This window comes from Synchiropus splendidus, chromosome 8, assembly GCF_027744825.2.
Source record: "Synchiropus splendidus isolate RoL2022-P1 chromosome 8, RoL_Sspl_1.0, whole genome shotgun sequence".
In the NCBI taxonomy this organism is placed as follows: domain Eukaryota; kingdom Metazoa; phylum Chordata; class Actinopteri; order Syngnathiformes; family Callionymidae; genus Synchiropus; species Synchiropus splendidus.
The window spans coordinates 11,910,863-11,935,826 of record NC_071341.1 but is presented as its reverse complement, the minus strand read 5'-3'; the positions used below and the strand labels follow the sequence as shown (position 1 = coordinate 11,935,826).

General features: G+C 42.4%; 3 protein-coding genes across 9 annotated transcripts; 1 reads left to right on the top strand and 2 right to left on the bottom strand.

Moving 5' to 3' along the window:
- Nucleotides 1-1,298: 1,298 nt before the first annotated feature.
- ypel2b (yippee-like 2b) lies at nucleotides 1,299-12,282 on the bottom strand. 3 transcript variants are annotated; one of them, XM_053874092.1, is made up of 5 exons: nucleotides 12,080-12,282; nucleotides 4,604-4,835; nucleotides 4,425-4,468; nucleotides 4,160-4,268; nucleotides 1,299-2,982 (listed from the first exon to the last, which is right to left on the bottom strand). In XM_053874092.1, exons 2-5 carry the CDS (start codon nucleotides 4,718-4,720, stop codon nucleotides 2,893-2,895), a joined length of 360 nt encoding a protein of 119 aa, XP_053730067.1. In that variant the 5' UTR covers nucleotides 4,721-4,835; nucleotides 12,080-12,282; the 3' UTR covers nucleotides 1,299-2,892. The 3 variants fall into 3 exon arrangements, with proteins under 3 accessions (XP_053730067.1, XP_053730066.1, XP_053730065.1); XM_053874091.1 differs by lacking the exon at nucleotides 12,080-12,282 and adding an exon at nucleotides 11,617-12,053; XM_053874090.1 differs by lacking the exon at nucleotides 12,080-12,282 and adding an exon at nucleotides 11,417-11,610.
- Nucleotides 12,283-12,487: 205 nt separating this feature from the next.
- gdpd1 (glycerophosphodiester phosphodiesterase domain containing 1) lies at nucleotides 12,488-20,013 on the bottom strand. The gene is made up of 11 exons (XM_053874080.1): nucleotides 19,830-20,013; nucleotides 18,942-19,092; nucleotides 18,708-18,750; nucleotides 18,493-18,628; nucleotides 17,916-17,961; nucleotides 17,697-17,818; nucleotides 17,289-17,378; nucleotides 15,858-15,991; nucleotides 14,564-14,623; nucleotides 14,402-14,453; nucleotides 12,488-13,984 (listed from the first exon to the last, which is right to left on the bottom strand). The coding sequence occupies exons 2-11, from the start codon at nucleotides 19,075-19,077 to the stop codon at nucleotides 13,850-13,852; spliced, it is 954 nt and encodes a 317-aa protein (XP_053730055.1). The 5' UTR covers nucleotides 19,078-19,092; nucleotides 19,830-20,013; the 3' UTR covers nucleotides 12,488-13,849.
- On the top strand, nucleotides 16,349-24,647 carry LOC128764343 (ion channel TACAN-like). 5 transcript variants are annotated; one of them, XM_053874077.1, is made up of 13 exons: nucleotides 16,349-16,433; nucleotides 18,737-18,824; nucleotides 20,950-21,068; nucleotides 21,235-21,345; nucleotides 21,427-21,486; nucleotides 22,256-22,351; nucleotides 23,240-23,329; nucleotides 23,424-23,489; nucleotides 23,570-23,631; nucleotides 23,706-23,798; nucleotides 23,967-24,031; nucleotides 24,191-24,259; nucleotides 24,407-24,647. In XM_053874077.1, exons 3-13 carry the CDS (start codon nucleotides 21,049-21,051, stop codon nucleotides 24,518-24,520), a joined length of 846 nt encoding a protein of 281 aa, XP_053730052.1. In that variant the 5' UTR covers nucleotides 16,349-16,433; nucleotides 18,737-18,824; nucleotides 20,950-21,048; the 3' UTR covers nucleotides 24,521-24,647. The 5 variants fall into 5 exon arrangements, with proteins under 5 accessions (XP_053730052.1, XP_053730053.1, XP_053730050.1 ...); XM_053874078.1 differs by lacking the exon at nucleotides 16,349-16,433 and having other exon boundaries at nucleotides 18,370-18,824; XM_053874075.1 differs by lacking the exons at nucleotides 16,349-16,433; nucleotides 18,737-18,824 and adding an exon at nucleotides 20,321-20,815.
- The last annotated feature ends 317 nt before the right edge of the window (nucleotides 24,648-24,964 follow it).

Here is a 24,964-nt window from a genome sequence, read left to right as displayed (position 1 = left end):
TTTGCTGAGTTCACTTACATTCTGTTCACAAGCCCTAAGCTGGACTGACTTCAGTTTGGTTGGTCATTTTTGTCAAGTTTTTTACACTATTTGCCGTAGCATGCGATCAGATAGCTTTAGAACTGCTAACATAGACTCCTGACAAGTTAGCTTCATAAAAATAGATTCAATTGGGGAGGTCTACACTATAACACCGTACCTTAAGTAAGTTTACATAAGGTTAGCGTTGGACGACTGCGGTCAGTTTATTTTGCACTGTAGCATCAGTGTCAGGCCACTCAGCTGCGGCTTCCGTTAACCCTTTGTTAGCCAAAGCACGGGCAGCAATGTAGCATTTTAAACAAGACAAGCTGCAAATATGGAGGCAGATGTAGTTGTATTGTTAGACAAGTAGATGGCAGTCTCACCTGACTGTCTAGCTGCGTAGCTCAGCCATTAAAAGCTTATTTGTAGCAGCAAATATGTTAAATTTAGAAGTACCATTTGACTTACGACCTGCTCGTACTTACAACCACAGCCGGCAGATGCTTTTTTTTTTTTTTTTTTTTTTTTTTACTCAATGTCTGGCACTGCAGCACGTAGCAGCCCGGCATTGCATGCGATAGTTACAGCAGGACAGTATCCCAGCATCTCACTCTCACACAGCCATCTACCACTACAGTAGCACCTATAACCCTCACGTCTGCCATTTTGAATGGCGTTCGACTTACGTCCAATCGGACTTACGACCGGTTGGTCGGAACCGATCCCGGTCGTAAGTCGGATGTTGCTTGTATGTAAAAAAAAAAATGTCGGCAGAGTAATTCATTTTGTTACCATTTTGTATTTGCTTGGCAGGTGAATGTTTTTAGCCAGGTTTTCCATGAACGCACCGTATCAAAAGAAAGCAGCCGAGTCCGATATCAAGGTGCAATTTATTAGATGAAGATCCAATGATATATACTCAACATCAGCATCCTCCTTTACAAAAAGACATTAAAATTGAAACATTTTCAGTAAAAAAGTAGTTTTTGTCCAGCCAATTTGGGAAACTGGAGTGAATGCCTGACATGACCAAAATCATATTCATTCATCATCAAATGGATTATAGAGAGAACACAACACTTAAACACTATATATACTCTGTAACACTGAGGTCAAAAGAATGGTTATCCTCCTGCAGAATACAGTCACTAGAATGTTTCCATAAATATATATGAATATTTCCATATATATATATATATATATATATGAATATATATATATATATATATATATATATATATATATATATATATATATATATATATATATATATATATATATATATATATATATATATATATATATATATATATATATATATATATATATCATCACAGAGAAAGGTTATACTCGACCTTGGCGTTCAGCTGCACACCCTCTTTGCCCAAGCAAAAAATATAACGTCTGTTTGGTCAGTATCTCCATGACGGGTGGGTTCTTTGGTTGTGCTGGGTAATTAATATCACAGCTGCGTTTTAGATTTGGTTAACACAAGACTTGCCCGGGGGGAATTTGAGAACCTACATGACACACACACACACACACACAGTTTAAGACCAAACTACTGACCTAGTTACTGAAAAAGGAGGCTAGTTATCATCCAAGAAGCTCAATGGCTGAACAGTCTGGGACACTTGTTCTAGCTTGTGTGTAACCGCTTGGCACTTGAGTGTCACACTCGAAAGGCCTGTGCTGCCAAAGCTTGCTAATAAAGACGAGCAAACCAAAGTGAAGTAGATGAGCTCTTACATTCAGTATAAATAAATAAACAAGCAAATTCATCCAGTGCATTGTTCTTCTTCTTCTCTTTTTTTTTTTTTTAAATGTCGCAATGGATTCTGTTATGGTCAGTTTTAGCCCCAAACTGTTTTACATATCTACAGTAAACACGCCACTGTGGTTGGAAAGTCGTACCCTCCTCCTGCTTTACATTCTCTGTCCCACGGCCCATGGAAGCGGTCATGCGATGGTCATCGATTTAAGAAGTGGGAACAGTCCGGGGTTCATTTTCGCCAACTCACCGGCCCCTCTCTGAGCTCACTGCAAGTCATTAACCTGAGTCACATTTGAGTTGAGTATAACATCAAGTAACACAAGGAGACATGGACGTGTCTTGAAGAAACAAAAGAAGGGTCGACGGTTCACTTTACATGAAAAGAGAGGCGGGGACGACGTCAGCGGTGAATTCCTGCCAGGTTTTTGCGACAAGCTGGTGGCTGTCTCACCATGTCGCCGCATTGCTGACAAGACGTGGAGCGGCTGCCAGCCAGAAGCCATTAAAGCTTCTGTATAACAGGATCAGGCTCGGCCCCTCCCGGCGTGTTCAGTGCACGGCCTGGTGAGCAGCAATCCCCCCGCACGCACGCACCACTGCCCACGTGCTCAGGCCTCCGTGCCAAGCCTTGGCGCCAGGCCCCATCACTGGCCCAGCTGGCACCGCACCCATTCAGCTGGATTTGCTATAAGCATCTTAGGTCATCTCATTCAAGCTGGGAATGTCGGCTCTTCCGAGCGAACCCCACCAGGCCGCGCCACCTGCGCCTCTCGAAACAGGAACGGAAGAAGCTTCACGCGTGTTTTAGAGGAGAGAGACTAAAAACCAGGTCTGTCGTCTAGTCCAGCTAGCTGCTTCTTATGGCCCAGCTCTGGCTCGAGCAGGGGCTCAACGGCCGGGCCGCGCACGGAGAACAGGTCGCGGAGGGTTGGGAAGAGAGTTAGAGATGTTAATGGTAAATCAGCCAAACCAAAGTCACACACTAACCCACCATGACACCCTCCCTCCCTCCCTCCCTCCCCCACCACCCACACATCATCCCGAATGTTCGTCCACTTGACTCCACTGCCGTAGTGTCCCGGGCGGCTCGTCCCTCAGTCCCAGCCATTGTCCTTTATCATGTGGGCCAGCTCGATAATGAACTTTCCCTCTTTGTACTTCTGACTGCTCTCAAAGGCGTGTTCCTGCAGAGGAGGACGGGACGGTTAATTCAGATGACACAGAACAATATCACTGACATGGACACATCCTCGGGGCCCCTCCTTGACCTGACGCGTCCTGGCTCTGTGGACACTCTTATGTAACGGTCAGGGGGGGAATGTGCTGAACCAAAATCCTGGTTCAACACTGGCAAGAACGTCTTTTCAAACAACAGAAATCTGCTGAAGGTTAAAACTTCACAAGACCTCGCAAAGAGGGTTTAGTCAGCAAATATTTGCAGGCCGTAACAGGCATTTCTGTGTCAGCTGCGAAGACCCAAATTCCTGAGAAGGCTCGCAACTAGTTTATGAAGTAAGAGAGAGAACCTTAGTTGCACAACAGATCTGGGAGAGGGTGTTTTCCAGCTTTGACCGAGCTCTAACCAAAGAGTGTTTTCCACTGGATGGCATTCAAAGCAACCAGTTAACTCAATTATACCAAGACAACAGGCTTTACCTTGAATCTCTGGGGGAGAAATAAGCTCATTACCGTGTCTCAGATCAACAAGCCAGTAAACTGTGCTGGAATATCTGAAGTGGCCTCTGAGGCATACATGACTGAGAGTGACACAGTAAACTACGCGCAAAAGTGCCAGACGAAAAAGGTTAGTTGTCTTTAGATCGTCTTAAGAGTGTGACACAAACACAACAAATACAAAAAAAATCTACCAAACTGGAGCGGTTGTTTCAAATAAGCAGGGCTGCTTGCTTCAAATGTTCCCCTAAAAAGAAGCAAAATGTTGGGACCTGAAACCACATCTCACTCACAACCCACCTCCACCCTTGCTAAGGGGGGTTGTCTCTTACATAGCTCGGCTGTCACGTCAGATTGTGCTAATTTCGGAGAGTGAATTACAGATTACAGCGACGACAAGAATGACAGATGGTGCTGAAGTCAGCTTTACTCAGCACATCACAGTTACATTCACGCGGCTCGGCGTCTTGTTAGCTTTAACTGCGACTGGCATATGAATTCTACATATTTTCCGCTCCTACAAAACTTGAAACTGAAGATGACTTGTCTGTTCTCAAAGTTGGTCTAATAACGGATGCGTCCCATGGACCCCCCCCCACTCTGACCCCAGGTGCAAATAGAATTAGGGTGTGCTATTAAAACAACCTTCCCAGTTTATCATCCAGCGTGAGCCAAGGACACACTCACGTATTTCCAGCCCAGGGTGGTCTTGCAGTTCTCGCAGTAGATGTCGGCGACCGCGTGCAGGCCGGTGAGAAGAACCCGCTCCTCTGCCGGACCGCACCCAACATTCACGCTGGAACAGAGACAAACCAGAGGCTCACTTGAATGTCGTGCGAGTCACATGCTCACGCCCACTCACACTCCCAACACGCTGAGCGGATTCTGCAGCCAATTTTGACTAGAGAGTTTAGAAGCACCCCTGGCTTTGACAAAGACACTGGACACTCACACTGAGTTGAACAGGTAGGCCCTGCCCTGGCTGCCTTGGAACGACTGCAGAGACAGGGAGAAGAGGATAGAATGAAAACCTGACATTCTCCTCCACAGTCTATCAATTAGCAGCATGACTTGGGTTGTCTGCCAAATGACTTGCGGTGAGACGACTCCAGCCACTGGAGCTGCTGTTACCTTGGAGATGAGCTCGTCGTGGTTGGCCAGATGAGCTCGGCAGTGGATGCAGCTGTACGTCCGGTGACAGCTGGGCAGGTAGGCCTGGAAGGTCTTGGAGCGCGTCATCCTGACCATGGGTGGTGTCGGCGGGCGGTGCAAGAAGGGACTGCCAGCCCAGGTCGGCTCACAAGGGAAGCACCGCAACACACAGGTGAGGGCCGTGGTGGGTGGTGGGTCGGGAGGTGAACACCTGCAGCAGAGCGATCCCAGGTGACGCTTGCATAACGGCAGGAAAACAAGACCGTGTGCATTTTTCATTGTTCCAGGTTGTATGACCCTGCTGGAGAGAATAATGACCACTTCACCCCGAACATCACGTTTCTGAATAGAACATGAGCACGCTGAGTTGATCCGCTGTTCACTTGTGAGCCACGAAAACTCAACCTACTCAGTCACACAAAGGTCCCGGGTCGAACAAATATCTTTAACTGACATGAGCAGAGAGGAAAGCATCGATAACCCGGAATCAAACACCAGCGCCCCTTGAAATCACCGACGGCTAATTTTAGCGCAGAGTTGTTTGCTTCCAAACGCATAAATTCTCCTCCTTCACCACTGACTCACACTCGAGGAGATGCTCTGGCTTTCTTTTTTTCCGTCAGCGTTCACATCTGTAATGAAAGTTCCAACCAACTCTTGGCATTTCCAGGCCAGCCTGTCGAAGGGCACAGATCGAACTCTTAAGTCTCCATGGGTCATGATACTGACGTGCTTTCAATTCAGCTGTATTTGTTTTCAAGTATATTCACCTGGGCCACATATGGAACTCTTTACACAAGACTAGACTAGACTAAACTAGACCAGATTATATAAGACTAGACGAGACTAGACTATATTAAATTAGATTAGCCTAGTCTGGTCTGGTCTAGACTAGACTATAGACTAGACTAGACTTGACCAGATTATATTAGACTAGACTAGACTATATTAAATTAGATTAGACTAGTCAGGTCTGGTCTGGTCTAGTCTAGTCTAGTCTAATTTAATATAGTCTAGTGTAGACTAGTAGACTAGACTAGACCAGATTATATTAAACTAGACTAGACTATATTAAATTAGATTAGACTAGTCCGGTCTGGCCTGGTCTAGTCTAGTCTAGTCTAGTCTATAGTCTAGTCTAGACTAGTAGACTAGACTAGACCAGATTATATTAGACTAGACTAGACTATATTAAATTAGATTAAACTAGTCTGGTCTGGTCTGGTCTGGTCTAGTCTAGTCTATAGTCTAGTCTAGACTAGTAGACTAGACTAGACCAGATTATATTAGACTAGACTAGACTATATTAAATTAGACTAGACTAGACTAGACTAGACTAGACCAGACCACACCAGACTAGTCTAATCTAATTTAATATAGTCTAGTCTAGTCTAATATAATCTGGTCTAGTCTAGTCTACTAGTCTAGACTAGACGATATTAAATTAGACTAGACTAGACTAGACCAGACCAGACCAGACCAGACCAGACCAGACCAGGCCAGACTAGTCTAATCTAATTTAATATAGTCTAGTCTAGTCTAATATAATCTGGTCTAGTCTAGTCTACTCGTCTAGACTAGACTATAGACTACAGAATTTAAGGGAACTAACTGGGAGGATAATGTAGCCAATATGAAGGTAGGAGAGTCCGGTTGGGCTCCAGTCTGGGGAGGTGGAAGCCTGCGTACAGGTAAGTGAAGTCAGAGAGAGATTGCAGAGAATGTGGGTCCTTTCCGTGAGAAGTTCTGCGCTCTCGGATTTCCTCCCACAGTTTCAGAACAAACAGCGGTGACTCTCAAGAGGCTGCAAGTTTAGTGTGTGGCAGTGGTTGCCTCTTCCCCATGTTAGCTGGGAGACTCTCAAACGCCTCTGCAGCAAGCAAGCGAGGAGAAAGGAATGAATAGCTGAATGACCAGAATCTGCTCGTGTGTAGGTGGCCAGTGAACGCCTCATGCCTTATTTAGGTCACCTGCAATACTGAGCTGGTGCTTCTGAGGGTGGAACTATGAATGTGATGTGTTGACATATCGTCATATGGAATAATACAAATGTTCAGTTCTGAAAATAACCATAAAACTGAGCATACTTTAACAGATCAAGCGTTACTGAGCTGGACTGATGTATTTTGATGACTCATCAGTATCTAGTAAATGGCCTCGCATGGCAATGATATCGACTCTCAGGTAAGTCATGCAGCAATAACAGCTTCAGAAAAAAATCATGCAAAACAATCCCTAAATATAATAAATAACAGTTAAAATAACTAGTCTTAAAAGTTCTTTCAGTCAGTTCACTTGAATTTCGCAAAAAAAAAAAAATCGTACTGTTTATTTCCAAATCAAAACACTTTGCATCCCAGCTGTCTCTGAGTATTTGTGCGCTAGGGATTGCTAATATTGCCTGAATATTTGTTTATTTTTTGTGGAAAAAGTGTGAGATCTTTAAAAAAAAGTCAATTCAGTTGTGATCTGGTGAGAACATTTGGCTTCGGTGATACAATAACTATCAAAAGAAACCCTCCTGATCCGCCATAGACATCTGAAGTCAACGTTGTTTTAAAGCGACCACGGGGCCTCAGCCACCACGTGGCTCAGCAGCAGAGAGCCAACGGGTCCTGTGCAACAGTGGTGTCAAACAAAAGCAGTGGCATTCAGTTTTTTTGCACCATTGCAACTGTAGCTGTTCTCATTCACTCAGCCGGTGCAGGCCTATTCAGCGCACACACGCAGGCAGCACCTCCTGCTCTGTGCTCGGGTCTATAAGAGATAATCAGCTTAGTCCAGCACAACTGTGAGGCTCGTGCAAGGCTCGCTCCAAACAGACAGAGCCCTTAAACCACTGGTGCCGGTGTGCGCCCCTGCTGGCGGAGGAGATGAGCTGGCCGACCTGGAAGCCCTTCCAAAATGTTGGGAGTCGCCATGACAGGAATATGCATTGACTCATGTCAGGATTCGCCCCAGTTCCCCGGTCAGATGAGCTGCGGCGGGTGAATGAATGAATGGAGGGAACAGTTCGGGGTCAGTGCTCACTTCCTGGTGGCGCAGCAGTAATTAGGTATTATTACTAATCTGACTTTAATGACCATTTCAGCTCCAAGTGGCTGTGTGGGTCATGAAGATGGAGCGAAGACAGCCTGCGCTCAGGAGAGCCGCTGTTTTGCCAAGTTTGTTTGCAGTCTCTTTCCTCCACTGCAGGGAAGCTGGTGCGCTGCAGCTCTCCTCGACATTAGCACAAACAAAAGAAAGGGGCCTCTTCGGCGTTTTGTTTTTAGTGTCACTCTGGGACCGATAAAGGCTGCGGTGATGACGGGAAGGACCGGGGGATATAAATAAATAAGCCGCAGAGACGTGCCCTTGTTTTCCCTCCTCTGACTCGGTGCCAGCCGCGTGGGATTGCGGCACAAAGACACGCTTAGTGCCGTCGACGGACTTGACCCCTGCCACATGCCCCCCCGTACACATGCAGATACACTCCAGTGCGTGTCAACAATCTGCTTTTGAATGTCCTGTAGTTTCCGTGTCTTACAGTAGGCCACACTACAATGCTCCGTCACAGGAGGGTGTGAGGCGAACTTGGAGAAAGAACTAGGAGGCACCACAACAAAAAGCCCTGTTTTTCTATATACTGTAAGAAGGTGGAGGCCCCACAGACCTTGACTGACCAACCGGATGGTGAGGAATGACTGTTAGGACAAAGGACAGAACACCTGTCCTTACTGCATTGACACAACGGAGGTGGATTGTTTCCAGCCCTTGAGAAAGTGAATCCCAGCAATAATCTCCATCTCCATTCTCTCCAGGTCCGACACACTGTCTCTTCAGTCCCTCATAAAGGGGTCCCATCGTTCCAGGAGGAATGGAAGGGTCATTCAAACACAATAGGTCTGCTTACTCTGGCTGGCCTCACTTCACCATCCCACTTCAGAGACCATTTGTGGCTTCACCTTATATGGCACCCTGGTCTGTCCAAGGATTAACTTGCTCATTGACCTGGACACCAAAGAGTCGTTTGTTGATTTGCCAGGCTCCACATTTTTAACCTGCCACATGCTTCCACCCCTCTGAGAAAGGGAAGAAACTTCGTAAAGCTGCTTGTAAAACTGCATCAGGTTCAGCCTGGGAGTCACACACAATAAAAACAGTCGCATACGCACCATTCGATTCATTCTGCTTCATCCACTGGGTCCCTAACTTGTGGCCTGTGAGTCAACTGAGCCCCACAGGTCGATGCTTTGCCGACCCCTACTTCACTTCTTCAGTTAGTTTTAGGTGTGTTTTTTTCAGACGCAATTTTTGCCCCCCATCTTTTACCACCAAGTACCTGGGATAGGCTGCAACACAAACACGGGAACAAACTGCAGAAAAATAAATGAATAAAGGAATGAACAGCAGTAGCAGTGAGCCATCCTACGATTGCCAGGACATGTGAGTGATACATCACTTGGTGGCAGTGTAATAAAACAAACATTACCAGCAGGAGATTATTAATAGTAATAATAATAGTAAGGACAATTTAATATAGGAGGAGTGAGGTGGTCGTATTGCTACCATTAAGGTAATAAACCAAATATTTTTTGTAGTAGAAAGAGCTGTTAAATAGATTGAAATGTATGTTGACAAAAAATAATTTTGCAGCAAAGTCAAGCATGTTTTACTTTGTATATATAATGAAAAAATAAGCCACTCACACACATTTACACACAATACTTCTTATGTATATACATTAATTTGTGATGAATTAATCTAAATGAATCGCAGTTTAATGGTATAAGAATATTTGCCACAAGAAGGCACAATTTTCAATTTGAATGAATTTGGTATATTACTGAATCAAATGATGGATCCATATATACAGTACATTTAAACAACAAAATATTGTTTACTTTGCATCAGTTTGACAATAGCACAATAAATCACGATGGTGGCGATATTCAAGTTTTTATATCACCTTATTTAAACTAAAGCCCTTTTCATGCCTTGAAAATATTTGTATAATATAATATAATATAATATACATAGGGTGATAAGAGTGATTCCAACTGCTGTGGTAGCTAGTACTGATTGTTTTCAGAGTAATACTTCGTTGATATTGACTGTAGAAGTATAACTACTAGCAGTTTTAGTCTATAATAACAGAGCCATAACTACGAAGCATAAACGGAAGGCTAAACGATACTGAATGATGGTGGTAATTTGACAGTTATTTTAGTCGTGGTATGAACAGTGCAATAGGAGGTTGAGTAGCAGAAGATGTTCAACTTAAGTGTAAGTTCAGTAAGACAAACATAGATTTACAAACTTCAAAACACTTCATGGACATGTGTTATGATGATGAGAGCATTATATGAAATGATGAAATATTCTTCCAACCATTTATTTTCTTTTCATTTCACACTCTTGGCTACATAGGGTACATTGAATGAAACACTTTAGTACCATTGACTGTCTTGATAGAATTGTGCAAGACAGGTGCTTTAAGAAGAGTTATAGACATGTAACACACATCTCTAGTCTCCGGGACTCTGCTTCCCGCTGGCGTTTGTTTCTGCCGTCACTCTCTCTCTCATCAGTCGCGTGGTTCAGTCCCCTCTAGTCCTTTCTGGGTGCCATCACAAAAGCAAACATGCCATGAGCCTCACCAGCCCAAAAGCGCTCTCGTCTCTCTACACGACAACCTTTGTTACGTAACACAGTGATGCTGCGGCGGCTTCTGACAATGACGGAGAGCAGCAGGAATCAGAGGGGACCAACTCCTACATCGGGAGATCAGGGGAGTCAAATGAGGACGTGGGGCAGCTCAAACGTCTCGGTCATGTGACCATCCCCCCAGCACGAGCTGCTCACGGGCAGTAGAGGCACAAATTTGGCACTTACTCTCCTCCTGCCTTCCTTTCAGACCTACACGCAGGCCAACAGCAGTATGACATCACCGACTGAACAGAAAAGCTGCGCTCTTCTCCCTCGCATATCAAATCTCACTGATGTAGCAGAGCAAAACCATCGCAGGTGTGTGTGTGTCTGGTTACTGTTGCCATGCACACTACACTCTCCACGCCAGACCAAACACCAGCAACCTAAAATATTGCCATCAGAATGTAGACGCAGGAAATGTAACACTAGGTTCAGCCCAAAAATACATGTGACCCAATTCAAATGTTGCCAAATTAAATTGACTAAATTAAGCCACAAGTCAAACACACACAGCCTTGAATTCTAGCGTCAATTATGGGAGGTCATTCTTTTTTCAGGGAGTCTGAGGTTCACTTTGTTGAAGAGCAGCTGAGCCACAAATGAAAGGTACACAATCTCTGATCAACTAGGTTGTCTTTGTTTCAGCAATTCAGGCTCAACATATATAGGGAGAGAGGTGAAGGTTAAGCTGTTAAACATGGGATTCAACACACAATATATCCTGGCTTTTACTGGCGATGCAGAGTGGAAAAAGTAGTTCACAATTTCTTCTGAAATTACTTCCTTTTTTTAACCACAAAGGTCTCTTTTAATGGTCATAGTCTCACTAACTAAAGTTGTATTGACAAAACCTTCACAAACTACCTGTTAAACTTTGTAGGAAAGAAATGCAGATTTCAAAGCGTTCGGATTTAAACTGATCAAAGCAAATGCTAAAGTGATAAATCAATTTACTGAATCGAAAAACAAACGTTATTATTATTAGATTAGACTTCCTTTATTCTTCCCACAGTTAATAACAACAACAACAACAACAACAACAACAATAATAATGGCTACTTTTGTACACAAACACAAGTCGTTTTCAAGTAACTCCCTGACCTCCTCCATCGATCCTTCGTGGTGATCGATAACCGTCTGCTCTGCACTTCAACACATCGGTTCACACACAGGTTCAGAGGTGAAGAGGTGGCAGCTCTTCGATGTCCACTCGTGTTTTCCTCAGTGACTGAGATAAGAAGAGCTGATTCAGCAGCCCCACCTGCCAGACCGAGCCTGCCTGGTGCGGAGACCATCCTCACCTGGTGCAACACGTCACACACATGGACTACACAAACAGGAACTGGCAGGAGGGTCGATGGTTCTCCGGCATGTGAGCTCGTGGGTAGGAATCAGGTCACGGGCAGTGGCGCACTTTATCTGGGGCAGAACTTGAGCCACCACACTGAGTCCAGATGGCAGGGATGTCTCAGCTCACGAACACACACACACTTAAAGGCTTTAACATCTGCAATGGCTTTGACCCACTGTGGACGATCAGCTGATCCGCATTCGCGGCAACGTGATCGTTATCAGCGATCACTGATATTGACCATGATGACGAACGACCACCATCACAACAACATGTGTCCTTCCAAAAAAAGCTCTACGCAAATCCTCCCAAGTTTCCAGCAGAAATGCCTCTTTAGCCAAGCAGCAATGTTGTCATCGGTTCCAGAAAAAGCATCGGGGTATAAAAAGTGCGTGACCCAAAACGGCGTTTACCTTTGACAGAAGAAAAAGGGAGATCTCCACGCAGACTAGGAAACGTCGCACCTCCTCGTTTTTCCAAGCGCTGGTGCCAGTGCTAAGCCCCGTCTCGCATTCCTTTCCTAGGCAAATTTCCTCTTCTCTCTCGTCCTGGCAAGTCCTGCAGAGACGCAATGTTTTGACGCGCAACGATGCCCAAAAGAGTTCGGAGGAGGAGGCAGAGAGTCGGCGCGCGTCAGCCGGGACGAGATGACACCCTTCCTCACACTTCCGGGGAAGCATTAGTCTAGTATTTTCAAATCTTAAATATTTTCTTGAGCTGAAATGAACGAGAAAATATCAAGAGAAGATACAGCGGGCTTTGATACTGATGTTGGACATGTCGCATTTATTGAAGGCATAATTTTTAAAAATACAGTCAAGGAAATTTTAAAGGCGTTTTGCTACATCATTGTAGCGTGTAAAACAATACCACATTCGCATTTGAACGCTTACCTAAGATAGGTACACATGCGCCGCAATTTTTGCCGCAATAGTTTAGCAAGTCGACGTGACCGATTTTCGCAGTGCAACATATCGTCTTTGGCTGAAGACATAAATGACAAGAGAGTCCACCAATCACAGCGCTAATAAGGCATAGCAACACCACGTTCATTGGTCAGAAGAAGTCGCTAATAACCTTTAAAGTAACAGGACACAAACGTTCACTTCAAATGTGCGTCAGCTATTGTCAAGTGTTTATCTTCATGTGTAGCATTTAAAAGGAAGAAAAAGAAAGCAAAACAGTTACGGGGATGAAGTGCAAATGGTGTCCGCCTCCTGCTGCCTGTCGCTCGGAATAGACATGAAATCATATTGAAAAGACAGCAAAAGCAACTATATAAAGCAGAAGAACAATAAATGGTTAAATTTAGACAGACAGACCGGTTCTTTCCCCCAAAATACAGAATACATTGACAACATATTAATGAAAATTCTATTTATTAATGATTTTCTTGGGAATCTCTTTGAAAGATAAAACCTGTGACACTTTATTCCCGATGAATAAATTGGACAAAACTTCTATAATAGACGTATTTTAAATTTAAATAATTAAATACATTGATACATTCAACCAGTTTTGACCATCATGTTGAAATCATTTTTTTAAACACACACACACACAGAAATAAATGCTTTCCACAACATCAACATATGCATTATATATAGATAATCTTAGAAATGAAAAGGCATTTAAATAAAAACATCCGACCCATTAAGACACATTTGTCACACACAGCATGTGAAACACAACAACAAAACAGTCCTGTGTAGAAATATTACATTTACTGCACAGTGCTTGTTTCAAATATTACTGGCCATGATGGAAAACAAATTGCTGTCAAAATATAGATAGTTACATAGTATTTATATCGATGACATGAGATGACATCTCTGGCAGTCGCTGTGCAGGAGAGTATTGCTTACAGCAGTACAGCAGTATATCCTCAAAAATACTTCAAGAGACTGGATTAAAGCATTTGAACAAAATAAATATTTAACCATTGTGGTTGCTTTGGCCAAGTATTGAGGTGGTTCCCGACATAAAAGGGCCTGGCAGCAGACAGATGACCACAGTGCGTCCACACACCCAAGTTGTGTCAGTAGATCAACTGGTTCTTGCGACGCTAGTTCCTGTGTCGCCCTGCTGAAATATATGCCTCAAACGTGGTAGTGGGACAGTTGGGTTTGGCAGGTCAGTTAAGCTGAGGGATAATCACTGTTGTGTGGCTGGATTTTGGCAGGTCACTCGAGTTTAGAAATGCCATTCCGGTCCATGTAGTCCTTAAGCCGGGTGGGAAAATCTGTCATAACTCCGGTGGCTCCTAAATCAAACGCTCTCTGGAAGTCCTCCTCGTCATTGAGCACCCAGATGTAGACCTGAGACCAGAGCGGAGCAGGTGAGTGGAGGTCGGATCAGACTTACTACCAGTCTTGGTAATAACTTACATTAGCTTCTATGTATGTAAAGATTTACTGAGAAACATTTGAGACACATTTCAATATTTTAGAGTGATCTCTATATCTATATATATCGATACAGGGCAGAGGTGATGTGGTAAAAGCTAAAAGTTGGACATATGAAAAGAAGAAAATAAAGAAGCAAGAAGGGTTCATGTGTATATAAAAAAGTAGACTCATAATTGAAGAACTGATGATTGAAAGTAAAAGTCATGATCGACAGAAAGAGAACTCATATTTGTTACAGCCTAAGGGCGTCACATCAGGTCCAGTTCAGAGGAAAACAAATTCATAAACTCGATCAATCCAAAGAGCCAATTGTTGACTGGTATTTACCTGTATCCCTCTGGCAGTCAGGTGATTAAACAGAGCCTTCCTCATTAATAAGCTGCAGGGAAGAAAGAGCATTTCTGAAACACTTTCTGAAGCCTTTTTCGACAGTTGGAATTTTCAATAAATGTATTCCACCACCACAGGACATGTGGCTGAATAAGTCACCTGTCTGCCAGGTAGGCCAAGATACGCTGACTCCTGGTTAAATGGTTTGGATCCATCAGCCTGCAGACGACGATAATAATGGAGAATCACATTTACAGAATCATAAGCTCCAGGACTTTCATACATCCACTGACATCAGTCCAGACTCACGCACAAACACACATGACTCAGAGGTTGTCACTGCTTCTTTTAATAACCTTCTCTGCGCAGATTATCTTTGAAATGGCATTGTGGCTCGGATAACAGCGAGAGAGATGCAAGGTCAGACAGCCAACAAGCGCGAAGGCGATGCAATGATGAGGCCCCACCCCTTCCATATAGTGGCTTTATAAGATCCGGCAAGGTTAACTAGCTTATGTCACCAGAAAAAAATCGTAAATATTTTTTTTTAAACATTGTCTTCAATTTGATCTCTTGTAAATAAGACTTCCTTTTGTGCTCGCCTCTGTCTCACACATCTACCGAGATGTAAGTCCTCAACGTAACAGATATGGAGGACCAGAGGCCACTCTCATTCACATGTTCTGGACCTGCCTCCAACTGGACTCATTTTGGAAAAGTGTTTTCCAAGCATTATCTGCTATCACCAAGAAGAACATCACTCCAGACCTGTTGTTGGCTCTTTTTGGCCCCACTGGAGAGGATGGTGAACGGTTTACTCTAGCTACCAGACCGACACTCTCGTTCACCTTACTAGTGGCCCGTCGAGCCATTTTGCTGTGATGGAAGGATGCTGCCAATTGGTTAAAAGATGTCATAGCTAAGCATGGAAAAGATCCGTCTGTCAGTAGTCTCCAAAACTAAATTTCACAAAATCTGGGGTTCTTTCATTTCATTCTTTCAGTCTTCAGTCTCCTCGAAATCCCTTTGAAAATCTCATGATTTTTTTCTGTGTTTTATTTATTTTTTACATTTGTTGTAATTATTATTTGGTGAATATTAATACGCAATATTTCTCTGACAAAGCCTGCGCTCCTGCTCGACTTCTGAACATCAACAAAAGCTCCATATTGTGGTGATCATTCATAGTTTTTTAGGCTGCTGACATGGGAATGCTGACAATGGCAATGTTTCTGAGCTCCGTGTGTGGTCAAGTATACTGACAATGACTCGGCCTTTATGGTACGTATGGTAAGAGCAGTGCACGGGTCTTTGTTCCGGCTACATCTGCTGCTGTGTCATCAAGAGCCAAGCTTCTATCAAGAGTCCCGATGCAGCTCTTTCCACTTCATCGATCACCTTCATGGGCAGCACGCACTGAAAGTTTATAAGAAGCTGAAAGGCTGGCACGTACTTGTTAATGATGGAGGGCATGGGGATCTCCAAGAACTGCTCTTTCAGAGGAACAAATGGCAGGAGTCCTGTGTAGAAGAGGCCGAGCAACTGCAGAACCCTGGGGAAACTGAAGAGCAGGGGGACTCGGGGGTTCTACAACACACAGACACGCAACCGCGGTCAACTTAACCAAACAGAAAGTGACTCACTTAATTCAAGTTAAAATTAATGAAACAGATAAAACCACAGATCCGTGAGTAACAAGGCTCCAGTATTTGAACAACGGGGATACAGATGTGTCCTTAGTATGTGACTAGAAAGGGACTAGGACACTTTGGATTTCTTATTCAGTATCACAGATTTTTTTCAACATAATTAGTGTTAAAAATATTCTATGCAATGAGCTCAAATGGACAGCAGGCAGCAGTGGCGTCACAGCGCTCATACACAGGAGGAATGAAGAAGAGAGAAGCAGGGGTGAGAGTCTGTTTCCAAACAAAGGAGCAGAACCCCATGTCTCTGCCTGATGTGCTCCACCAGAAATTCCGGTGCTGGAACTGGAAATTGCGCCTGTTTTACCAACTGACGTTCACTGGTAAGTGCATGCGTACATGGTTATAAGTTTTTTTTTAATTAAAAGTCTAGATTTTGAAATTGTATGTTTTATCTGATATTCTAGTTTTTAACAACATAAACGGACTCAAGCGCCACTCCACGGTGGACATGTTAAATCTATTTGAAACATGTTTCCCATACAATAATGATACAATACACTGCACAGGTCAAATGTATTGGAGGAGCTTGAAATGTTATTGATTCAATAATGCTGGATTTGAAAAAAAAAGACTATCAGATAAAAAAAAACTTACAATTTCTAAATGTAGAATATTTTAAGTAAAAAAATAATAATTATAAAAACTTCATTACCTTTGCGAACAATGCACGCATATGCGCTTACCAGTAAATGTCAGTTGGTAAAACATGCGCTGGTGGAAGTGGAAATACATTTTTATGCTTCCAATGACACTTTTATCACACTCATCATCATGTTGAACACACAACAGTTACTTGCTTATAACAGGGTTATAAAATCCAATGTTTAAGTAGGAATTTTAGTTTGAGGGGGAGGTATAGATGCTTGGCTATTGAATCTTGCCAATTCCAAACACAAACACAATGGCTTCGGTAACATGTTGCAGTTTGTGTTGGTTATCTCGTCTTGGTTTTTGACTCCTACTGTTCTGTCCACTCCATGATCAAGTCTCAATTCTTATGCTGTCTCTCAATGACCCTCACCAGGGACCAAAGGACGTTTGCTGTGTGCATACCTAGATGTGGTCTCAGGTTCCACATGTAAATAGAATAAGGAAAGGACAATGAGCAAGTTGAAAGAATATGAAGGAGCACATTGGCTCAGTCAAACCAACTGGCTTGTGGTTAGGGATCTCACCTCCTTGTAACACTTCTTGATAATCTTGTGGCTGGCGTTTCCCCAAACTGTCAGGTTTTCTCTGTCGTACTGCACCACCAGTTCAGACACCTGCAAGGACAATTGTTCATTTGATATGACTAAAAAGGAATCAAGGCAAATCTGAATTGAAGTGGAATCAGCTGAGAATGGTCAACCGCGACATCCAGTGGCAGATAACGGAAGTGCAGGTGTTGCACTGCACGCGCTTGAGGTGGTCGCTATGGAAACTGAGGTAGTTGTGTTTGCTGAATCCAAAGAAAACGACTGTGGGACTTTGCAGTCAATTGAATACCTCAGAGACGCTTATTAAATATGCTGAATCATCTTAACTCAAATTGCAAGGCCAGCAAAATTCAGAGAAACTGAAGGGAAAGACACCGTGCAGACCTTCTTGATGAGTTTGTCGTCATTGACCTTGATGTCAATGTTGATGGGCGTGTTGGGGAAGGCATCAAAAACGTCCTTGAGGAGAGGGATGCGCTCGTTCTGGGCCCCCTCGCAGAAACATTCTGCACAAACAAGGTCACAATGAGAGCAGTCATGACAAACTGACATCTGTCGGTCAGAGGGGACGTTCATGTCCAGATGCTGAGGCCTCATACTCACCCCTCTGAAATGTAACACCCAGCTTGCAGAGGTACGGGGGCAGCTCCTGTAAAGGACACAGCAGTGAGATCAAATATGAGGCAGGGGGTGAGTGTGGAGGTCAGGAGCAATGCGAGTTCATAAACAACCAGCTGTCAGCACGTGAGAGCGATCTGGAGTGGTGCGTACGGCAAGGTCAAGGTGACACTCTGCAGTCATCCTCTGTGACAAGATTACTTATGACATATTAACACCCTAAAACTGGACCTGTGGTGTCAGTTCAGGCAGGCCAGTATTAAAAACTACACAACTGTAAATCATGTAGTTAACTTTAAACATGATCCAGTTAAAGTTGGTGTAAAATATACAGTTTAAGTATAATAAATAATGTTATTCAAAGCAGAATAGGTTATTATAAAACAACACAGCTGAGAGGTTGCTGGTTCCATCCTAGCTCATGGCAACATTGTGTCCCTGAGCAAGACACCGGTTTGCTCCAGGCGGATCAGAGATCAGTTTGGTTGCTGGATAAGACTGGAAAGTGCAAAACAAGTAAGAGTCGCTTACCAATGAGAAAAAAATGCTAGTAGCAACTCACAGCATAGGACAACTCAGATATGTGGGCATTCATTCCAGTAGCCCTCTGCAGGTGAGGGTCATGTGACACCACCACCTGCTCATCTTTGGTCAGGTGACAGTCCAGTTCCAACATGTCAGTGCCGAGATCCACGGCGCTGAAGGAATGGGGTCAAAAGTCAGCAGTAGTCAAACCAAACTCATAACATGGTCGTGGATATTTCACTTGGAACTCACTGTTTGAATGCTGCCATTGTGTTCTCCAGGTTTTCACCTGCACCTGGTGAGCCAAAGTGAGAGAGAGAGAGAGAGAGAGAGAGAGAGAGAGAGAATCAGGTCGTATTCAACGTGTAGGTAAGCGCAGCTGGAGGGGCTTTTGAAAACAATTCTCTCTGAAGCATTCATCCAGTAAGATTTGATGTCACACACACGCACGCGCGCACACACACGCACGCACACAGCTACTCTCACCTCCTCGATGGGAAATATGTCTGCTTCTGAAAGTCTCTTTCTTCTTCCGGTGAAGGATAGAGGGACATTTGAGGAGCAGGGCAGATGTGAGGACATAACCAGTCAGTGTCGACAGGACGTAGACGGCGGCACACATGTTCTAGCTTTGGAGCTGAAAATGATGATAAAGACATGGCTTAAAACACAATTTTCATTACATAGACCATCAACAACAGCGGTCATGTAACCGGTGTTTCTTTAAGCTACAGCAGTGAATGTTGGCCTCAGAGTACAACATAGTTCTTAGGAATAAAAAGAAGAAAGAGAGGATTTAACCTGAGACCCTTTGCATTACACACATCTGAATTACCTTTCATGATGAACTCTACACTACTTACTTTTTAATATATACATTTAGTTTTTGCTACTTCTAGCATTTGTCTTTTTAGGGAATAATACCAAATGATGAGTAAAGTCATATTTGATGTTCATTTGACATAATTTCTCCTAAATAACACAACAATATAACTTTCATTTTAGCTCATTTTAATTGACCACCGATCAATATTTAAGTGCACTCGTGAAGAGATGAGATTCACCAATGGATGATGCCAAAGTCTCCAACTTCATCATCCTCTTTCACATCGGTACTTCCACCACACAAGTCTAACACCTTCACCATCATGATCGCCATCCTCGTTCACAGCAGGAATCTCATTGGCTGGTTAAACAGCATCGACGGTAATCGACAACTGCACCGTGATTGTTCTTATGAGCAGTTTCTAATTTTGTTTTATAGAATTAAAAAAACAATGTCTTTAGAATGACAACTTCGAAATAATACGACACATTCTTGTTACGTTACGAAACAGACTATCGCTAGCTTAGCCGGAGTCATGCTCCTCTTACCTTTGTCATAGATCGTTTATCAGTATTTGTCTCGGCCTCCGATAGATCCAAAATGCATCCAGTGTGTCGTAATCCGAATTGATCACATTGAACACTTAAACTGACGGAACGCAACGGCAACGTCAAACAAAAACACCGGCTACACTCCGCTCACTCGCTGTTTTGGCAGCATTTCTTCTTCTCTCCTTGGCTGCATCACGGTTGCAACCCGGTAGCGCCATCTCGTGGACATATGTCGTAGCGCTGAACACAATGTTTCGATCATATATTTGCATATAATTTTTACATGTCGTGAAAAACAAGCAAGGATTATATTTGCTTCTACTGTTCAGTGTTATATATATATATATATATATATATATATATATATATATATATATATATATATATATATATATATATATATATATATATATATACAATTTTTCATGTCGTGAAAAATAAGCGAGGATTATTTTTCTTTTTATTTATGCTCGTCTGACAGTGTTTTTGAAACTACTTCGGCTTAGCTCTAGTTTGGAAAAACTACTGCGAAAGAAGTAACTTTAGTAGTTTATTAAGTAAAATATACTTTATATATAATTGAATTGTAGTTAAATTTGTTGGTGCATTGCAGAATAATGATGTATATAAACACCTGCAGGTTTAAGCACATTCTCATAGTCATATAGTTCAGTTACAGTTAGGATTGAAATAAACTTTTCCTCCTACACTTAATCAACACAACACAACAAACGATTTACAGTGATAAACCCTCAGAACCTTTCCAGAACAATGTCCTTGATAAAAGCGAGCTGACATTTGTACCAGTCAAAGTTCACTGTCTGTCATAAAGTGAGAGACACACCTTCAAGACGAGAGCCTTCACTCTACGCAGTCCTTTCAATTTTTAAAACTTTATCCATTAAGCACAGAACATGTCTCAGGGTTTTCAAAATGTTCTTGAAGAATGGAGCAGTCTGGAGGTGGAGTACATGCGTGCTCAGGTAAGAAATCATTGTGCTCAACCTTTAATGGAATCGCAACATTGTGACAATTACAATGGGATATGTTTGCCTTACTTGCTCGTCCTCTTGTAAAACTGAATTGTAAAGTCAATATTGTTGTTGTTGTCACCCAGGAAACACACAGACTGTACCTGCAGAAACTGGATGAAATCTCCAAACTTCAGCAAAGTTGCTCTTTGTCGATTTCACGGCAGAGAAAAAGACTGAAGGAGATGTCGCAGCTTATGAAAACGTAAACGTTCAAGCATGTTACATGTCACTCACATAGATTAGAGGATTAATTGATCCGGTCAAAGTTGATTCCAAACAACTGACTCTGCAGATACTTGAGAACATTTGTGCTGATTCAGTGTAATCCACACCGCTCATTATTTTGATTTTCTTTTGATTTAATGCAGGAATGGTGGATTATTGGACATTGGACAGACCCTGGAGGAAAAGAAACAGATAATAAGGACACAAGAAAACTCCTTGTTTGAGATGGAGGCTTTTCTTCCCAAAAAAAATGGGTAACAAATGAAATATGTGAATCATACATATCTCATAATGCGTGAAAAAGTATTCAGTTAACATGAAGTTTTATGTTACAGTCTTTATCTCAGCCTTGTTCTTGGGAATGTTGATGTCACATTTCTCAGCAAACAATTAAAGTAAGTTGTTGTTTTTTGGGGTTTTTTTTTGGTTACTTCCACTGTTCAGTATTTGTTGGGGAATGAAGGACAGCTGGATGTTTCAGCTTTTGAGCGCCAAAAGACTAACATAAAATGTGATGTACTGTATTTTGGACAGACAATATATAATATAAATCATTTTCATTGAGCGTATGAACATGATTTCCATTTACAACCTCAAACAAACAACAACAGAAACAACTCATACTCATTCATCACAGATGTCACGACATCACATTGCAAGAAAGTTTATCTATAGTTAATCTGTTTTTTCCATCAATTGATTGCCTGATTTTTATGTAAGTATATGAGTTAAAGTTCCGGTCCTGACTTTTAATTTTCTATTCAATAAGGTGCTAAAAATACTGTGTTTGAATAATTGGATTGTTTAGTTGTGGTCCTGCTGTACGAAATGCTTTTCCTGCAGCATTTCCTGTCGGGAGTTGCATGTCATTCTCCTCCACCTGGAAAAGCAGAAGCATAAATAGATTCATAAATATCGATTCTGAGAATGAATCACATTCATAGTTGCAATTCATTTAAAGATAAAAATACACTTTCCTAGGTAGAACTACGCCATCTAGTGACTGCAATATGAAATTACTGGTTCTGTAGTCAAGCGTAAGTCACTGGAAATCAGAATTATAATGTGCGGGAAGACTCTTTCAGAAGTTATTTGGTGTATTTGTGTGGTAGAAAATGTGTCCAAATGAGTCCAAACATAACTGACTGGATAACGTTCTGTCAGGTTTGCCTACAAAGATGAGTACGAGAAGTTCAAGCTGCACCTCACCATCATCCTGCTGCTCTTCTCCTTCATCTGCTACTTCTTTGTCAGCTACAGGTGAAGGTGGCACGTCTGCATCTCACCTTTCTTCATAAGGACGAGTTACTTCAAATTCAAATCTAAAACCTCTTGTTTATTTAGACTGGAGGCGTGTTTGTTGTTGAAACCAACATACACGAGAAACCAACATCCAAACCGATATTAACCGAAACCGAAATCCAAACCTATATAACCCCTTGTCGAAAAAATGATTGAAGCTTCCTGATTTCACTAACCAATCATACATTTTTGGCTTAAACAGAGACTTTTGTATATTGGTATCTAAATATTATATCAACACATCATATAATTCCTGTGTTGCACAAGTATGTACATATTGACTTTTAATTGTGACTGTTAAAAACACAGGAGCATCTCATAACTTATTTTTAAACCCTCCAGCTCCATTTTTTTTTTTTAAATGTACTGCATTTATTTGTGTTGTGGTGACTTCATCTTTGTATGACAAAACTGAATAACTAGCCCAGGGCTGCACCATTATGAAAGGGCTGTCACATAACTTATGTGCTTGTTTTCCAAGTCCTAAATTTGGAATGTTAATGTTATGAGAAAGGAGGCATATTTATGGCATGGCATTATTTATATATATAAAAATTGTATGTATTTTGCATGTAACATGTAAACGTTTCAATCAAACCCTCTGTATATAATTGATCTAAAGAACACGTTAACACCATATATGTTGAATATTTCTGTTCACTTTCTCACCAATAAGAAACTTTTATTTAAAATAAAACATTTAAAAAGTAGTAATTCATTCGAAGAAATGAGGGCCACATTAATACAGTTAAGGGTTCTTCATGAACTAAGGGTGCTGTATGTATTGCTATTATTTGTGTTTTCAAGGCAATAAGTTGCATGACTTATCCTTTTGGATACCACAAGGTTTCTGGACGCCATTCTGAACTTCCTGCTGGTGTGGTATTACTGCACATTAACCATCAGGGAAAGCATCCTCATCACAAATGGCTCCAGGTCAGTCCGCCTTCCTGCTTCATCTCATTTGTTAATAGACTTAATAATATAATATCTTGACATAAGCAAAAATGTTTTTTTTTATCCTCAAAAGAATCAAAGGATGGTGGGTTTTCCATCACTACATCTCCGCCTTTTTGTCAGGTGTCATGCTCACATGGTGAGTAGAGGAGGAGATATCATTCTAGAACGTCTTCAGTCATTCACCAGTATTTATCGATGTCTATTCTACAACCACAGGCCTGATGGCCACCAGTATAAGGTCTTCCGTAACCAGTTTCTGGCCTACTCTTTATATCAAAGTAAGGCTGAAGATTCCTGGAAAAAGCCTCATGTCATCCTCACCGTCTGAGTTGTTGTCTCCTGTGGCACACAGGCTTTGTTCAGTGTCTGCAGTGCTACTATCAGAGCGGATGTCTCTACCGGCTCCGAGCCTTAGGAGAGAGACACAACATGGATCTGACTGTGGGTGAGGCTCCAGTCTGATGTTCACGGACACACTTCTTTGGGCAACATTCTTTAGTGTTGCTTCATTATGGATGGATGGAATTATGGATGCAAATCTCTGAGCCCTGAGCATGTGACTCGTCATGTCTGCAAACATTACATTGCAAAAATGTGTTCTGCTTTTTTTCAGAGGGATTTCAATCGTGGATGTGGAAAGGTCTGACGTTTCTGCTGCCCTTCCTCTTTTTAGGCCACGTGAGTGCCGACAGAGAAACACACACCCGCGACGACTCATGACAGATATCTTTAACGTTCATTAATGGGTGGTGTGTCATGCTAGAGAGGCTGAAACTGCTGATGTCAGCCTGAATAGAATGACTAAGCATGGACCAATGATGAGTGCTTGTGTTGCAGTTCTGGCAGCTCTACAATAGCCTGTGTCTCTTCCGAATGGCTGGGCTCCCAGACTGTAAAGAATGGCAGGTCAGCGCTCACACGGCTCCCACACTTCTCAAGTTTCCCTCCAACCTCGTTTCAGTTCTCTCTATTATTACTTCTTATTTTGTGCTCTACTTGAATATGAAACCATTGGATTATCTGCAGACTCATTTCTGTTTCATCGTTCTTCAGGTTCTGATGTGCGGACTCTGTTTTCTGGTGCTGTTCATGGGAAACTTCTTCACAACTCTTGCTGTTGTGAAGCAGAAGCTGAAGAAGAGGAATGAGAAACAAAAGACCCGCTAATAAATTCAATGAATATCATTTCAAAATTCAAGACATCCTCAGTGTACTGTGTTTAAATCCATCATGAAGCATTCAACTATCATCGTCCTTGTTGAATTCCATTTCTATTGTGCTGCATGAAAATAAACGTGTCGATCAATTCATTTGCAGTTTTATTGTGAACCTTCTAAGAGAAGTTAATGAGTACGAGCTCAGCTCAAGACAAAGCCGTGGAGAAGAACATCTATTCTAGCCTTGACTACTGATTTACTACTAAACTTAGGTGCAAGGATTGCAGTGCAAATCCCCTTTTTTTTCCTGTTATAAACAGCAAATTCTTACTCATGAACATGAGAGCCGGGGCTACAGCAGTCCCAGCCAAGTACAAGATAAATACTTTGACATACTTTCACTTGGTGAAGCGTTGAGACCAACATGCTGTTGGAGAACTCTTGCTGTGCTGCA

Excerpts from the sequence above, each read along its gene's own strand:
- ypel2b (XM_053874090.1), bottom strand. The coding sequence starts at position 11,610 with ATGGTCTCCGCACCAGGCAGGCTCGGTCTGGCAGGTGGGGCTGCTGAA. Across the intron at positions 4,836-11,416 it reads ACGAAGGATCGATGGAGGAG|GTGTTCACCTCCCGACCCAC; the intron begins GTCAGGGAGTTA and ends GCTCTGCTGCAG. Across the intron at positions 2,983-4,159 it reads CCACCCTGGGCTGGAAATAC|GAACACGCCTTTGAGAGCAG; the intron begins GTGAGTGTGTCC and ends CCTCCTCTGCAG.
- gdpd1 (XM_053874080.1), bottom strand. The coding sequence starts at position 19,077 with ATGTGTGCCGCCGTCTACGTCCTGTCGACACTGACTGGTTATGTCCTC. Across the intron at positions 18,629-18,707 it reads ACAATGGCAGCATTCAAACA|CGCCGTGGATCTCGGCACTG; the intron begins GTGAGTTCCAAG and ends CCATTCCTTCAG. Across the intron at positions 14,454-14,563 it reads TTGGCCTACCTGGCAGACAG|CTTATTAATGAGGAAGGCTC; the intron begins GTGACTTATTCA and ends TCTTCCCTGCAG.
- LOC128764343 (XM_053874073.1), top strand. The coding sequence starts at position 20,878 with ATGTTTGCCTTACTTGCTCGTCCTCTTGTAAAACTGAATTGTAAAGTC. Across the intron at positions 23,799-23,966 it reads CAACATGGATCTGACTGTGG|AGGGATTTCAATCGTGGATG; the intron begins GTGAGGCTCCAG and ends GCTTTTTTTCAG. Across the intron at positions 24,032-24,190 it reads CCTTCCTCTTTTTAGGCCAC|TTCTGGCAGCTCTACAATAG; the intron begins GTGAGTGCCGAC and ends CTTGTGTTGCAG.